At 42.5% G+C, this 17,012-nt stretch overlaps 1 protein-coding gene across 1 annotated transcript; it reads left to right on the top strand.

Annotated features, from left to right (window-relative positions):
- Nucleotides 1-379: 379 nt before the first annotated feature.
- On the top strand, nt 380-16,791 carry LOC129852834 (RING finger protein 10-like; the record flags this gene model as incomplete). The annotated part of the gene is made up of 17 exons (XM_055918476.1): nt 380-587; nt 11,270-11,454; nt 11,738-11,943; nt 12,033-12,123; nt 12,209-12,393; nt 12,522-12,658; nt 12,924-13,078; nt 13,212-13,340; nt 13,439-13,688; nt 13,806-13,939; nt 14,057-14,174; nt 14,271-14,372; nt 14,478-14,615; nt 14,768-14,859; nt 15,033-15,090; nt 15,279-15,422; nt 15,512-16,791. Coding segments are annotated over 17 exons (2,409 nt in total), but the record flags the coding sequence as incomplete, so codon positions are not given.
- Between the last annotated feature and the right edge of the window lie 221 nt (nt 16,792-17,012).

A 17,012-nucleotide genomic window follows, 5' to 3' on the forward strand; every position in this document is an offset into this window, starting at 1 on the left:
GTTGGGTTGTTACTACATTTCCCATAATCCCTCACCGTACAAAAGAACAAACACGCCGATCTCATCTGTGTCTTTACGGTTCCTGTTGCCATTATTAGGAGATCGTCCATGCGATCATATTTTTGGTGTAAAACTGCACAAGTGTCCGTTTGGACAGACCTTGGAGAACGGTTGGGGCCAAGTGTTTCCCAGAACGCGAAAAAGCAGAACTTTACGGGGTCTTGGCCCCGCGGTGTGAGCGTTGGTTTTCTCTTTCTACACAGCCTCCATTACTGAGACGCCTAAATTGTGTCTCTATTTTTCTCTTGTTTGTTTTGTCGTCAATATGTCGCCGTGATGGAGTTTCTGTGTTTGACAGAAATGAATCAGGGCCTGACCCGCAGTCGCAACAACCCGGTCTCCTCTCCCTTTGCACCATTTAATACTAGAGCGCTCGGACGCTCTCTCCCTGGAGCTCGGCCTAAATACCTCTCACAGAAAGGAGACAACTATGGAGAAGAATACAAACAGCAATGCCAACAGCAACAAGGTTCCGCCCCGTTCGGGTTCTACAGGCCCAACAGCTGGTGAATCTAAACCGAAAACAGGTGAACATTAATTAATAATTCGAACCAAATCCTAGTAAATTTTTCTTGACTGGTTTAACTACCCATCCAACGTTCTCTTAGCTTGCTAAATCGTTAGCTAGCTTTAAAGCTGGCCTAGCTGTAGTGCATGGTTTGTTTACTTGATATGGGAGATGACGTGCCTTGACAGAACGGGTGCGTTCGCTCTGAGTGTGCAAGAGTTCAGAATAACTGAAGTATTTACGAACGCTCAACACCCGTTTATGGTGTCAGTATTTTTATTTATTTAACTAGGCAAGTCAGTTAAGAACAAATTGTTATTTACATGACTGCCTACACCAGAAAAACCCAAACCAGGACGACGCTGGGCAAATTGTGGCCTGCCCTATGGGATTCCCGATCACGACCGGTTGTGATACAGCCCGCGATTGAACCTGGCTCTATAGTGATGCCTCTAGCACTGTGATGCAGTGCCTTAGACCGCTGTGCCTCTCGGGAGCACGAGTCGGTAAAGAAGTCTGCAAAAAAAGCGTATTTCAATTGTTGACAGTTGCAGTTAGTCACCAATGCTCTGGGTAACATAACAGCCATAACAAGCTCTGCCAGGTTGAGTAAAATGGTCTTAAAATAGAGACACAATTTAGTAGCTAGCAAGTTAGCCAGCTAGCTTGGGTGCTTGGCTGTCGTTGAGGTCAGAACGCTCAGATCAACCCTACTCGGTCAGAGTGTTTTGTGTGTGCCCCGAGAGCGAAACTCTCTGAATTTACCAACGACCAGAGCGCCCTCTGGCACTCCACATTGAAGTTTTGAGAACACACAACATTGAAACATTCACTAAGATTCCAATGCTTAAGTTAAGGATATTTGCACATTGCATAGAATTTTACACATATACAGTACCAGTCAAAAGTTTGGGGACACCTACTCATTCAATGGTTTTTCTTTATTTTTACTATTTTCTACATTGTAGAATAGTGATAGTGAAGACATCAAAACTATAAAATAACACATGGAATCATTTAGTAACCAAAAAAGTGTTAAACAAATCAAAATATGAGATTATTCAAATAGCCACCCTTTGTCTTTGACAGCTTTGCACGAGCTTGGCATTCTCAACCAGCTTCGAGGTAGTCACCTGGAATGCATTTCAAGTAACAGGTGTGCCATGTTCAAAGTTAATTTGTGGAATTTCTTTCCTTAATGCGTTTGAGCCAATCAGTTGTGTTGTGACAAGGTAGGATTGGTGTACAGAAGATGGCCCTATTTGGTAAAAGACCAAGTCCATATTATAGCAAGAGCAGCTCAAATAAGCAAAGAGAAACCACAGTCCATTATTACTTTAAGTCAATCCTGAAAATTTCAAGAACTTTGAAAGTTTCTTCAAATGCAGTCGCAAAAACCATCAAGCGCTACGATGAAACTGGCTCTCATGAGGACCGCCACAGGAAAGGAAGACCCATAGTTACCTCTGCTGCAGAGGATAAGTTCATTAGAGTTACCAGCCTCAGTAATCGGCAATTAACTGCACCTCAGATTGCAGCCCAAATAAATGCTTCTCAGAGTTCAAGTAACAGACACATCTCAACATCATAAATAAAGGTTCAATAAAAAATCAACTGTTCAGAGGAGATTGCGTGAATCAGACCTTCATGGTCAAATTGCTGCAAAGAAACCACTAAAGGACACAAATAATAAGAAGAGACTTGCTTGGGCCAAGAAACACGAGCATTGGACATTAGACCAGTGGAAATCTGTAATTTGGTCTGATGAGTCCAAATTTGAGTTATTGTTCCAACCACTGTGTATTTGTGAGACGCAGAGTAGGTGAACGGATTATCTCTGGATGTGTGGTTCCCACTGTGAAGCATGGATGTGTGATGGTATCGGGGTGCTTTGTTGGTGACACGGTCAGTGATTTATTTAGAATATAAGGTACTTAACCAGCATGGCTACCACAGCATTCTGCAGCGATACGCCATCCCATCCGGTTTTGCGCTTAGTGGGCCTATCATTTGTTTTTCAACACGAAAATGATCCAAAACACACCTCTAGGCTGTGTAAGGTCTACTTGACCAAGAAGGAGTGTGATGGAGTGCTGCGTCATATGACCTGACCTCCTCAATCACCCGACCTCAACCCAATTTGAGATGGTTTGGGATGAGTTGGACCGCAGAGTGAAGGAAAAGTAGTCAACAAGTGCTCAGCATATGTGGGAACTACTTCAAGACTGTAGGAAAAATATTCCAGGTTACCAACTCTTGAAGCTGGTTGAGAGAATGGCAAGTGTGTGCAAATCTGTCATCAAGGCAAAGGGTGGCTACTGGTTAACACTTTATTATTTATTATTTGGTTAACACTTTATTTGGTTACTACATGATTCCATATGTGTTATTTCATAGTTTTGATGTCTTTGCTATTATTCTACAATGTAGAAAATAGTAAAAATAAAGAAACCCTTGAAAGAGTAGGTGTGTCCAAACTTTTGACTGGTACTGTATATTCAACAAATAATGCTAATATCTAACCACAGGTTAACTATTGTTCAGTTGAGAATCTAGTTATTCAAAGGGTCTGTTTCATGCATACACTGAGTGCTTACTTAACACCAGAGGCTGGTGGAGTTAAAAGTGAGCTTGCCCAATAATGGACTAAAGTAGCCTTACATTACAACTTTTAGTCCAAGGACCTTACATGTTCTGTTTAGAGGTGAATTGTTCTGGTAGCCGAAACAGCTAAATACTCCAGCTAAATACTCCCAATTGATTCTCAATTGCGTTAAGGTTCTAGAAACCTAAAGCCCTCTACTTTCATATCACATCAAAATAATTTCACAAATGTGAAATATACACTTAATATACACTTTACAACAGTTGCAGCCAACAATATTTTTTTTTGTGACAATCTTCAATTTACACACAGGTGTTCGGACATGCAGATGGCTAATTGGCACAGGTATGTCTCTGTCTGTTTTCCGTAAACAAGAGCAGTAGCATCGAAATATGGCCGAGTGGGAATCCTAACCCTATAAAGGTGTGTAGTAACTTTTACATTTTTTAGAATATTATTTTTCGCTGATATGAAAGATAAGTTACTTATGTTTCCATAACCGTACCGCAAGTGACGCGTTTTAACTTTCGGAACGAGCTTCGGGGCTTAACAAAACCCCCGGCCACCAGATACTATTGTTATTAGGCGCTAATGTAGTTAGTGTCTATGCATTGGGTAAAAGTGAGTTTATGAAGGCCAGTGAAGGACACCATCTAGTTTTAGCATTGTAGATTGTCTCCCTTTGCCATTCATTTGGGATTGAGGCATAGGTTTTTAACAGGAGCTACACAACATTTTTTTATTTTATTTTTTTATTTTACCAGGTAAGTTGACTGAGAACACGTTCTCATTTGCAGCAACGACCTGGGGAATAGTTACAGGGGAGAGGAGGGGGATGAATGAGCCAATTGTAAACTGGGGATTATTAGGTGACCATGATGGTTTGAGGGCCAGATTGGGAATTTAGCCAGGACACCGGGGTTAACACCCCTACTCTTACGATAAGTGCCATGGGATCTTTTAATGACCTCAGAGAGTCAGGACACCCGTTTAACGTCCCATCCGAAAGACGGCACCCTACACAGGGCAGTGTCCCCAATCACTGCCCTGGGGCATTGGGATATTTTTTAGACCAGAGGAAAGAGTGCCTCCTACTGGCCCTCCAACACCACTTCCAGCAGCATCTGGTCTCCCATCCAGGGCCTGACCAGGACCAACCCTGCTTAGCTTCAGAAGCAAGCCAGTAGTGGTATGCAGGGTGGTATGCTGCTGGCACATGTCCAACAACTCCTGACAACTTAGATTTTAGAGTGATCTATCACTTTAAATGTATGCAATTATGAGTTGACTTGCTCTGTCTTGTGCATAAGTCCACACAGCCCACCCAGTGCTAGTCATGTGGGTTCTAAATATCAGCTTGCACAGTTTGCTAGGATTTTTTGAAAATGAGATGGCTGTCAGTATTTTGTTTACTTTTCACCAATAGGCCTTTCAGTATTGTTGTCTTTTAGATACATTGCCTTCAGAAAGTATTCACCCCTTGACTTTTTCCACATTTTGGGTTACAACATGAATTTGAAATGGGTAAAAACGGGCCTACACACAATACCCCATAATGTCAGTGGAATTATGTTTTAAAAAAATGTTAACAAATTAAAAAATATATTTATAAAAATGTAAAGCTACTAACCAATAATGCAAAAAAAATATTGGCAAAGCAATTAACTTTTTGTCCTGAATACAAAGTGTTATGTTTGGGGCAAATGCAACACATTTACTAAGTACCACTCTCCATATGTTCAACCATAGTTGTGGCTGGATCATGTTATGGGTATGCTTGTAATCGTTAAGGACTGGGGAGGATAAAAAAGAAACGGAATGGAGCTATGCACGGGCTATATCTTAGAGGAAAACCTTGTTCAGTCTGTTTTACACCAGACACTGGGAGACAAATTCACCTTTCAGCAGGACAATAACCTTAAAAACAAGGCCAAATCTACACTGGAGTTGCTTACCAAGAAGACAGTGAAAGTTCCTGAGTGGCTGAGTTACAGTTTTGACTTAAATCTGCATAAATCTTTGGCAAGACTTGAAAATGTTTGTCTTGCAATGATCAACAACCAATTTGACAGAGCTTGAAGAATATTGAAAAGAATAAAGGGCAAATAATGTACAATCCAGGTGTGCAAAGCTCTTAGACTTATCCAGAAAGACTCACAGCTGATATCGCTGCTAAGGTGATTCTAACATGTATTGACTCAGGGGTGTGAATACTTATGTAAATTAAATATTTATGTATTTCATTTACATACATTTCTTAGAACGTTTTCAATTTGTCATTATGGGGTATTGTGTGTAGATGGGTGAGAACATCTATTTAATACATTTTGAATTCAGGCTGTAACATAACAAAATGTGGTTTAAGTCAAGGGGTTTGAATACTTTCTGAAGGCATTGTAGGTATTTCATACAACAGTAATAATATCAGCAAGATCTTCATAATCTTCACCCCTTCCTTAGATTGATATGTTTTGTACTTTACATCAGAGTGCCTCAGGGAAATTGTGCGAAAGGCAGATAAAGCAATGCAAATAATGCAGTCAGGTGGGAAATTCACTTTAGGCTCCAACTACATGAATACGGTTCAGTAGCTCAAATCAGCAGGATAGGGGGCATTAAATTTAGGAGGCCATGGATCACTAAAATAATGATTATGGTCACAAATATTATGGGGACACCTACACATTTGGCACCCAAGCACGAGTTATCAGTATTAGAGGTCAACCGATTATTGGAGGACCCCAAAAAAAGCCGATACCGATTAATCAACCTATTATTTTTTTTTTCATTATATTATTTATTTATTTAATATATTTTTTGATATATATATTTGTAATAAATGACAATTACAACAATACTGAATGAACTTAATATATTGATTTGTATTATATAATACAAATCAATTTAGTCTCAAATAAATAATGAAACATGTTAAATTTGGTTTAAATAATGCAAAAACGGTGTTGGATAAGAAAGTAAAAGTGCAATATGTGCCATGTAAAAAAATCTAATGTTTATGTTCCTTGCTCAGAACATGAGAACATATGAAAACTGGTGGTTCCTTTTAACATGAGTCTTCAATATTCCCAGTTAAGAAGTTTTAGGTTATAGTTATTATATAGGAATTATAGGACTTTCTCTGTATACCATTTGTATTTCATATACCTTTTGACTATTGGATGTTCTTATAGGCACTTTAGTATTGCCAGCCTAATCTCAGGAGTTGATAGGCTAGAAGTCATAAACAGAGCTGTGCATCCCAGCATTGCTAAGAGCTGCTGTTTGAATGAATGCTTAGAGCCTGCTGCTGCAGACCACCGCTCATACAAACTGCTATATCAAATCATATACTTAATTCTAATATAATAAACATACAGAAATACGAGCCTTTGGTCATTAATATGGTCAAATCCAGAAACTCTTATTTCGAAAACAAAACGTTTATTCTTTCAGTGAAATATGGAACTGTTCTGTATTTTAATCGAACGAGGTGGCATCCATAAGTCTAAATATTACTGTTACATTGCACAACCTTTGATGTTATGTCATAATTATGTAAAATTCTGGCAAATGAATAACGGTCTTTGTTAGGAATAAATGGCCTTTCAACAGTTCGTAACGAGCCAGGCGGCCCAAACTGCTGCATATACACCCTACTCTGCTTGCACAGAACGCAAGAGAAGTGACACAATTTCCCTTTTTAATATTGACTGCAAACATGAATTTCTTTTAACTACATATGCAGGTTTAAAAAAATATACTTGATTTTAAGAAAGGCATTGATGTTTATGGTTCGGTATATTATTGCAACAATTGTGCTCTTTTTGCAAATGCGCTTTTGTTAAATCATCAAGTTAAAGTAGACTGTGATTCGATGATAAATTAACAGGCACGGCATTGATTATATGCAACGCAGAACAAGCTGGTTAACCTAGTAATATCATCAACCATGTGTAGTTAACTAGTGATTATGTGAAGATTGATTGTTTTTTATAAGTTTAATGCTAACTAGCAACTTACCATGGCTCCTTGCAGCCACAAGGTCCTTTTGATGCAGCACTCAGCCTGCCACACAGTCTCCTCGTGTATTGCAATGTAATCGGCCATAATCGGCATCCAAAAAGGCAGATTACCGATTGTTATGAAAACTTGAAATCGGCCCTAATTAATAATCGGTCGACCTCTAATCAGTATTGCTAATTATCATCTAGACATGACATTGGAATGTCTTCACTCCTACAATAAAACCCTATACAATAGGCTTCAATCATAAGTCAATTCAATTGGAGAGAAAAAAAATGGATCACAATTCAGTTTGGAAAAACTAATCGTGTGTGAATCGTCCTCTGGCATAATGCACGTGCTTGGTTAATAAATACAAAACCGTCTCTAGTAATACCTGTCTGAATAGGGCCATGACATGGCAAAGAATAGGCTTATCAGCGTAGAGTGCGCCGCATCATTCCATGGGATCCGTCAAGGCTGCACACAGCAGAAATATCACTGAAATATACTAGCTCCTACACCGCCCCTTCTATATTCAAACAAAATAGGCCTTTTTTATAGTCCTAAGTTGATGAGCAAATGGGCAGCATCATGCTCATATCAGTTCTCTAGAACGCAAATGTAGTCTTCCTAGTAGGACTCTGCAATAACAAGGTGCTGTATGCGCATATTTTTCAGTGTGTTTTGGGAGTGGGAGCAAGAGTAGACTCCAACCACAGGAGTCATCAAGGATCTATCTGTACTTTGCTCGGTTCATCTTTCCCTTGATCCTGACTAGTCTCCCGGTTCCTGTCACTGAAAAATATCCCCACAGCATGATGCTGCCACCACCATGCTTCGCCGTAGGGATGGTGCCAGGTTTCCTCCAGATGTGACGCTTGCATTGAGGCCAAAGAGTTCAATCTTGTTTCTCATGGTCTGAGAGTCTTTAGGTGCCATTTGGCAAAGTCCAAGTGTGTTGTCATGTGCCTTTTACTGAGCACTGGCTTCCGTCTGGCCACTCTAAAATAAAGCCCTGATTGGTGGAGTGTTGCAGAGATGGTTGTCCTTCTGGAAGGTTCTCCCAGCTCAACAGAGGAACTCTGGAGCTCTGTCAGAGTGAACATCGGGTTCTTGGTCACCTCCCTGACCAAGGCCCTTCTCCCCAGATTGCTCAGTTTGGCCGGGCTCTAGGAAGAGTCTTGGTGGTTCCAAACTTCTTCCATTTAAGAATGATGGAGGCCACTGTGTTCTTGGGGAAATTCAATGCTGCATAAATGTTTTGGTACCCTACTCTAGATCTGTGCCTCGACACAATCCTGTCTCTGAGCTCTACGGACAATTCCTTCGACCTCATTGCTTTGTTTTTGCTCTGACATGCACTGTCAACTGTGGGACCTTTCTTTTTTTTCTTCTTTAAAAAAAAATGTTATCCCATTTTCTCCCCAATTTTCGTGGTATCCAATCGCTAGTAATTACTATCTTGTCTCATCGCTACAACTCCCGTACGGGCTCGGGAGAGACGAAGGTCGAAAGCCATGCGTCCTCCGAAGCACAACCCAACCAAGCCGCACTGCTTCTTAACACAGCGCGCCTCCAACCTGGAAGCCAGCCGCACCAATGTGTCGGAGGAAACACCGTGTACCTGGCCCCCTTGGTTAGCGCGCACTGCGCCCGGCCCGCCACAGGAGTCGCTGGAGCGCGATGAGACAAGGATATCCCTACCGGCCAAACCCTCCCTAACCCGGACAACGCTATGCCAATTGTGCGTCGCCCCACGGACCTCCCGGGCGCGGCCGGCTGCGACAGCCTGGGCGCGAACCCAGAAACTCTGGTGGCGCAGTTAGCACTGCGATGCAGTGCCCTAGACCACTGCACCACCCGGGAGGCCCCAACTGTGGGACCTTTCTATATAGACCGGTGTGTGCCTTTCCAAATCATGTCCAATCAATTGAATTTACCACAGGTGGACTCCAATCAAGTTGTAGAAACATCTCAAGGATGATAAATGGAAACCTGATGCACCTGAGCTCAATTTCAAGTCTCATAGCAAAGGGTCTGAATACTTACGTAAATAAGGTTTTTCTGTTTTAATACATTTGCATAAACATCTAAACCTATTTTTGCTTTGTCATTTGGGGTATTGTGTGTAGATTGAGGATTTTTTGTTTTTAATCAATTTTAGAATAAGGCTGTAACGTAACAAAATGTGGAAAAAGTCAAGGGGTCTAAATACTTTCCGAATGCACTGTACATTCTAGTCACCAATGACAAAATCTACCCGCAGGTGTTAATTTCCAATCCTCAATGCAGTGTTTCCCATATAGATGGGTTGGTTGTTTAACAACAAAACCGAAAGTGTACTCCTCAAAACAAGACATTTTATCAAGAACAGGATGAAGCGAGCCACCTTACTAGTCCCCACGTGGCAGGGGTTCTTTATATTCTTGCTAGCATTCTGGCCATACAGAATCACAGCAACACGTTGACTTCTGCCCCATTTGAAGCACCCACAACGTTTTTGTGACGTCGTCAGCCAACCCATCTATATTAATTTAGCAGCTGCGGGCAGGCTTTTTTTTTTTTTTTTTTTTAATAATTTGTGATAAATCATTTTCAGTGTGTACTTGAACAACTAAAACCAGATATAAAATATCTCAACGATAAAGGACCTAATATATTTTTGTATTAGATGAGAGAACTAAAAAGCATTGCATGAGGTCCACGTTTGAGTCACTAAAATAGCATTAAAAACACGTCATAAGCCATGGCAAAATTTGTAGAATTTCAGGAATTTGACTTTTTAAACCTGTACATTTCCTCTCGGGCCCTATGGCAAAATGTGTAGAATAGAGTAGGGAGGAGCATACAGTGTTCCGAAGCGACTTCACCATACATTTTCTGGATTCAGCGTCATTTTAAGATTTGTTTTACCATTGACAGTTACAGCTGATTTCGGGATTGTATATTGATTCACCCTCTTTTAAATAGACATCATTTGATTCGTTTCAGTCAACCGTTTCGCTGCCAGCTCCTGATATTAGGGCATAAAAACTACAATCTGTCTCCTAAATTAGTTTTTGTCCTCATTGCCAAAACTACTTTGCTAGTTATACAATGATGTAACTAAGGAATTAGCTAGAAAGAAAATCATTTTTGTTGAATAGTCACGACTGTTGTAAGATGTGGATCCAAGTCAAGTTTTGAGGTCCATCGGCGTCTTTGGCGTAAGGTTAGCTGGACGTTTCTGACTGGTCTTGGAACTGTGATAACGGACAGCCTCTCCCCGCATGGCTCGATGGGATATGTAGTGATTTTGCTAACACAGACAGATATGTACAGTCATGTTTCCTTAACTTTTTTAAACTGACTATCGTATTTGTTGAGTTAAATCGGACTTTATTAATAATTTTTTATATATTACTATTTTTTACCCCCTTTTTTTCTCCCCAATTTCGTGGTATGCAATTGGTAGTTAGTCTTGTCTCATCACTGCAACTCCTGTACAGACTCGGGAGAGGTGAAGGTCGAGAGCGATGCGACCTCAAACACGACCCAACCAAGCCGCGCTGCTTCTTGACACAATGTGTCGGAGGAAACGCCATACACCTGGCGACCGTGTCAGCGTGCATGCGCCTGGCCCGCCACAGGAGTCGCTAGAGCGCAATGGAACAAGGACATCACTGCCGGCCTAACCCTCCCCTAACCTGCACAACGTTGGGCCAATTGTGCGCCACCCCATGGGTCTCCCGGTTGCGGCCGGCTGCGACAGAGCCAAGACTCAAACAAGGGTCTCTAGTGGCACAGCTAGCACTGCCTTAGACCACTGCACCACTCGGGAGGCCCCAGACTTTATTCATATAATGAGTAATCGAGAAATGTCAGGCGTAAATTGACCCAAGAAAACTTGAGAAAATAGCAACTCTACAGAGCGCAATGACTACAATGAAAGGCTAAATTACTTCCGGACACAAAGGGTCCGCAGAGCTCTTCCTCACCACTATTGCAGGAAATTGGCTTTAAAACACACAAACTGTACCACTGCTGAAATAAGTCCTAGGGGAAACACTGGAGTTGTGCTAGAATGATAACTCCCCTTTCATTCTCCCCAGATGGTAAGAATAATGGAAGCTCTAAGCGCTACAGCCGCAAGCGAGAGCCCTCCCTTCCCAAGAGTGACAGTTTCCCTGGCCCTCATCGTACCAATTCACAGAAAAGCAAGAATTTTGACAAGAGGCCCATCCAGAGAGGTGAAGCCCGGCAGTATGGAATTACAGGTGGAGGAAGACGTGAAGAGGTGAGCGTTCACAAGACTTGACATTTATTTATCCTTTTTTGGATATGGAATAACATCAGAAGTCTATTAAAAAGAGAGCTTTGTTGGGTCCTATATTTGTATATTCCCACATTGAATTAATATCAATATAATTGCACTTATTGACAAATGAATGGTAGAATTATGAGTCACTGAACGGTAGAAACAAGGCAGCATCAACCCACATACAGTAGGACATCTAACTGGAATATTATTATTCCTACCTGTCAAAGTTGGGCTCTAATTTTCTTCTCCCTTCCCCCAGGTAGCAGAGTGCCGCCGGGCCGAGTTCAGCTCGGCTCAGTTTGCTGGACCCAAAAAGATCAGTTTGAACCACTTGCTCAACTTCACGTATGAGCCTCGTGGGGGCCATGGTGGCCTAGGAGGAGAGAAACACTCCTGCTGGGGCCGCCACAACAAGTGGGGCCACAAGCATAAGCCCTTCAACAAGGAGCTTTTCCTCCAGGCCAAGTGAGCTCCTTACCAATTCAGTCTACTTTGTACAGTATGAATTGTTAGGTTGCTATTTATTAACTAATTGGTGTTTTTTTGTGCCTTAGCTGCCAGTTTGTGGTGACTGATGACCAGGACTACAAGGCTCACTTCACTGACCCAGACACTCTTGTGAACTGGGACTGTGTGCAGCAAGTGGTAAGTTCCGTACACCAGACCTCTTTGGCTTGAAATCGCCACGTCTAATTAGACTTTTAATGCAAATATTATTTCCCCCCTCCAGCGCATCTACAGTCATGAGGTTCCCTCCTGCCCCATCTGCCTCTACCCCCCTGTAGCGGCCCATATCACCCGCTGTGGCCACATCTTCTGCTGGCCATGCATGCTGCACTACCTGTCTCTCAGTGACAAGAGCTGGTCAAAGTGCCCCATCTGTTATGAGTCTGTACACTCTGACGACCTCAAAAGGTTAGAGAGAGAGAGCGATGTTAAACAGCCTTATTAGAAAATTCTGTATCGCCACCTTAGGGAAATAAAATATTATGGTTGAAAATGGTTAGTAACAAGCTCTTCTATCCCCTCGTATCTCACTGCAGTGTGGTTGCGATGGAGACCAGGCAGTATACAGTTGGTGATCTCATCACCATGCGCCTAATGCGAAGGGAGAAGGGGGCTCTGGTGGCCATGCCCACCTCGCAGTGGGTGAAGGTGGAGGAGCCTATTTGCTTTGGAGGTGAGAGATTTTCATTTTAGCAGACGGTCTGAATATCCAGTGACTTATGGTTAGTGCATCCATCTTAAGGTAGTTAGGCGAGACAACCACATCAGTCATAGTGAGTACATTTTTCCTCAGTAAGGTAGCCATCAGCAAAGTCAGTGCTAGTAAGAAAAGACAGGTGTTAGTGCAAAGAAGGCAAGGTTGGATTATGACCAAATGTTTACCATATAACTGTGTCTGTGGTATGCTGTATGTGAGTTGTTGTACCCCTGTGTTGTAGATGTGCATCTGAGCCCATACTCCAAGCTGCTGCTTGCCTCTCAAGAGCAGGTACTGGGCCTGGTGGCTGAGGAGAGGTGTGTTTTGCAGGCTCAGCTCACCCAGGAGGAGGATGCCACAGCCTGCTTCATCCAGAGCGCCCTGTGCAGTCTCCAGGTAACACTGACAAACTACTAGCTTGTAATTTAAAACACAGGTAGTGTCTACTGCATTGTTACCCAAACTTGGTTCAAGTAATATAGGCCTAGGTAGCATGAACTGTCAGCTTCTTTCCTCTGCTGTGGTCCAGGAGCGAGAGGAGGCTCTGCTGAAGCACCAAAAGGCATGTACTAAGGACAACTTAGAACTGTCAAGTCTCACTCTGGCAGACCCCCCCTCCCCTGAGGAGGAAGTAGTGACAATCTTCAGCAGTACCAAGGTAAGTGTTGCCATTTAAAACACCTTTATGTAACATTACTCTCCAAATTCACCCGTGTTATTGGGTCTGAGAGATTATCCGTGTTTTACTCTTTCCAGCCGGTGCTGCAATACTCCTCTGCATTTGATGATGAGGTAGCAGAGGTTCCAGAGGAGGACCCAGAGGATGCGCCTGGTGAGGAACCAGAGCTCCCGGAAGGGCTCCTGGAGAGAGGGCTAGAGGAGTCCACTGAGGCCTCTGGGGTTGCAGCTCCAGAGCCCCAGCCTGCTGAGGAGAACTCTTCCAGCCAGGCTGAAACAATGCACCCCCAAACCTCAGAGCATGGCCCCTCCTATTACTTCTACCAAGGTAGGATACCCTTTAGCAAAATGTCTTCATCAGTCTCTCCACTCAATGCCTACCTTGTCATCTATATTGTCATCAAAAGTCCAGTCTCTGTACTTACTCCTTTCGTTCTCCCTTCAGCGGAGGACTGCCAGCAGATGTTTTTGCACCCAGTGAACGTGCGCTGTCTGCTGCGGGAGTACGGCAGCCTGGAGGCCAGCCCTCACACCATCACTGCCAGTGTGGTGGAGATTGAGGGGCAGACGATCACAGAGGTAAGTGATTAGATCTATAACATACTACTTACGGTAAGTATGTTTATTCATGAAATGTACCAATATTTGTTTTTGTTTTTCTGGCTCATTTAAATTTTTTCATTCTCTTGGCTAAAGGAGATTCGCCGTCGACACCGCTACCTGGCTCACCTGCCGCTCACCTGTGAGTTCAGCATCTGTGAGCTGGCCCTGCACCCCCCCACCCTGTCCAAAGAGACCCTGGACAGCTTTGCAGGTTAGATATCCTAACACACACAGTCTATTCATGGGTTGTTACAGTACTACTCCTCATATCCAAATCTTCTTTCTCCGTCACTCATATGTGACTCAGATGACTTGGAGAAAAGAAAGCGTCTTAGACAAAAGAAAGCAAGGGATGAGAAGCGTAGGGAGAGGCGTATTGAGATGGAGGAGAACAAGAAGCAGGGGAAATGTGAGTACATTTTACATTAGGTTGTTTCTCAATGTAAAATGTGTAACTAAAAACCAGTGGTCAGATGGGGTATATTAAATTTACGGTCTTCTCGCTCTCTCTCAGATCCAGAGGTGCATATTGGGCTGGAGAATTTTCAGCAGTTCCCGGCATTTGGATCACCACTTCACAATGGCAGTCCACCTGTGTACCCTGACTTTCTGTTATCCCCTCCCTCATTCCTCAGCAGCAGCCCTGTCTCTGGTGAGACCAGCTCTTTCAACTCTCCCGTCTTAGCAACTCAAGCGATTTTGTGACATGGAATTCATATTTTGGACAAAATATAGCGCATTACAAACAGTGCCTTGGATGTGTGAGCCTTGTGAACTGATAACACCATTTCCCTGTTGTTGCAGATGGGCTGATGTTCCCCAGTCTGAGTGGACACAGCCCTGTGCCCAGCGTAGGCAGTGTGGAGGATGACTCTAACTGCATGTCGTTCGCTCAGGTCTGTTGGCCTAACTCATTAATGTACTCACTCCTACATGTATTATTTTCATTACGGACTGATTACCTTGGATGTCAGGACCTATCACGGCCTTTGGATATTGACTATGTAGACCAGTAATAGACAATTTGTATAACTTTCTTGCTCATCATCCCTTATTCTCCCCTGTATAGATGCTGAGAGATGGGAAAGCCAGGGCAGATGCTGGGCAATGGACCACCTCAAAGAAAGGTGACGACACATCTAAAACCTTCCATTTCTCCTGTGTCTGTTAGTGCTTGCTCAAATCAGTTGGCCAGACAAGTATTGTCAGCTGAAACCTATATTGGACAGCGAAGTGTCAATAAAGTGCAGTGTTGGACCATGTTTGACTCCTCTTTTCTGTGCTGCTCCCTCATACATGCTGCTGGCTCCTCCAGTGGCAGATAGCGATGGAGAGAGTGATGGAGAGAGTAACCGGGTCCCAGTTCCCAGCTTCCAGAACTCTTTCAGCCAGGCCTTTGAGGAGGCACTCCTGCAGCACCAAGGTCCAACTGCTCCAACCCAGCCGTTGGTCATCCCTGGTCAGTCTTTCACAGTGTCTTTGCTTGTGAGTGATGACTTATTTATGGCGTTAGACTGCATACTCATCTCATTCCTCACTCTCTTTCAGAGGAAAAGGGAGGGAAAAGGAAGAAGAAACAGAAACAGAAGCTTCTATTCAGCACCTCCATGGTTCACACAAAGTAGACTACACTGAAGTTGAAACTTTTCCCTTTACCCTCACACTTTTTATTTGATCCATCTCCTGCTATCACTCTTGTCATTTTTCATTGCAGCTCTATTTTAGAATTATAAGCAATGGAGAAAAAATGTTTAGTATGTAGCCAAAGTAAGTAATACCTCCACCACAGTCCCACTCACTTTCTTCACTGGAACACCATGCAATTGGTTTATTATGCATTCTACAATAATGCGAGCATGCAAAGATTTGTTCCATAACAAAGATTTTGTCAGACATACTTTGGGGTTAGACTGATCAGTTTACCATAGTAGGACCTACTTAGGGTTGATTTAGAATGGAATAAGTTTAAGGGATGCATTTTATATTTGGGGTAGCAGTCAGCCATCTGTAGGTTCGTTACACCCAATGAACCCTTCAGATTTTCAATCCTGAGTCCGAACACTGTCAGCCCTGAATTTGGTCTTCAAACAAATGTCTAATTAACTAACTGGTAAAAGGCAGAAGCTGACATTTTTAGTGGTGCAGACTGAGCGTAAACTAAAAAAATAGAAGCACACTGTTTCCAAACATTTTAATGGGTATAGTAACCAGCATTGCTGAAACATTGGTTGGGAGCATAATTAGTGTGCCACTTTATTTTTATACTAAACTAACAAAAACCCTTCCAATGAAAGTTGTTATTTGAGCTTCATGCTGAGATGGCCTGAACATAGCAGAACCTCCATGCATGAGTCTGATTCTCTTAACGGTCTGGAGGAAATGCAAGGAATACAGTGTAGCTTGTATTAAAGAGGCTTGAAAACCTGTTGTGTGTTGGTGGCTGAGAAATGCACTGTAGACTTTGATTTTTTTTAGACCATGCATATGAATTTTCTTCTTTGTTCAGTTTTTCCCTTTTACCACAAGCATTTAGCAGTCCTTTTCCTCATTTTACTTTGAAGAACTAGTGTGCGGTCCAATTTGTAACATTGTCATTTTACCCCCTGGTTTCAATTCAGTATTGCAAATATATTTTGTGTGAAGCTAGAGATTTGCATACTTTTGATTGCTTGCTATATGAGGAGTGAAAAGGTGGGATTTAAAGACACTTTGTTTGAACGTTATTTTATTTACCTTTTGATTATTTGGGGGGAAACATGAGTAAACATGAAATAGGCTTACATTAACTGGCCTGACATTGGAATGAATAAAGGGTTATCACAAGCAAACTAATTGTCTGGATATTTTTGGTATTGCAGCAACAATGATATGGTATTGATGCGCCATTGTACTAGGTAACTAGGAGGAATGGGTTGATTTTTGAAAAATGTATCGTTGTTAAAAGAATGTCCCTAATCAGAACCTACCCATTTATCGAAGGAGATGCCGTTACATCTCACCTGTCGCAGACCATGTCGGTGTAGTAATGGAAACTGTCCACATGGTGGGA

The sequence above is a fragment of the Salvelinus fontinalis genome, chromosome 4 (assembly GCF_029448725.1).
Source record: "Salvelinus fontinalis isolate EN_2023a chromosome 4, ASM2944872v1, whole genome shotgun sequence".
NCBI lineage: Eukaryota > Metazoa > Chordata > Actinopteri > Salmoniformes > Salmonidae > Salvelinus > Salvelinus fontinalis.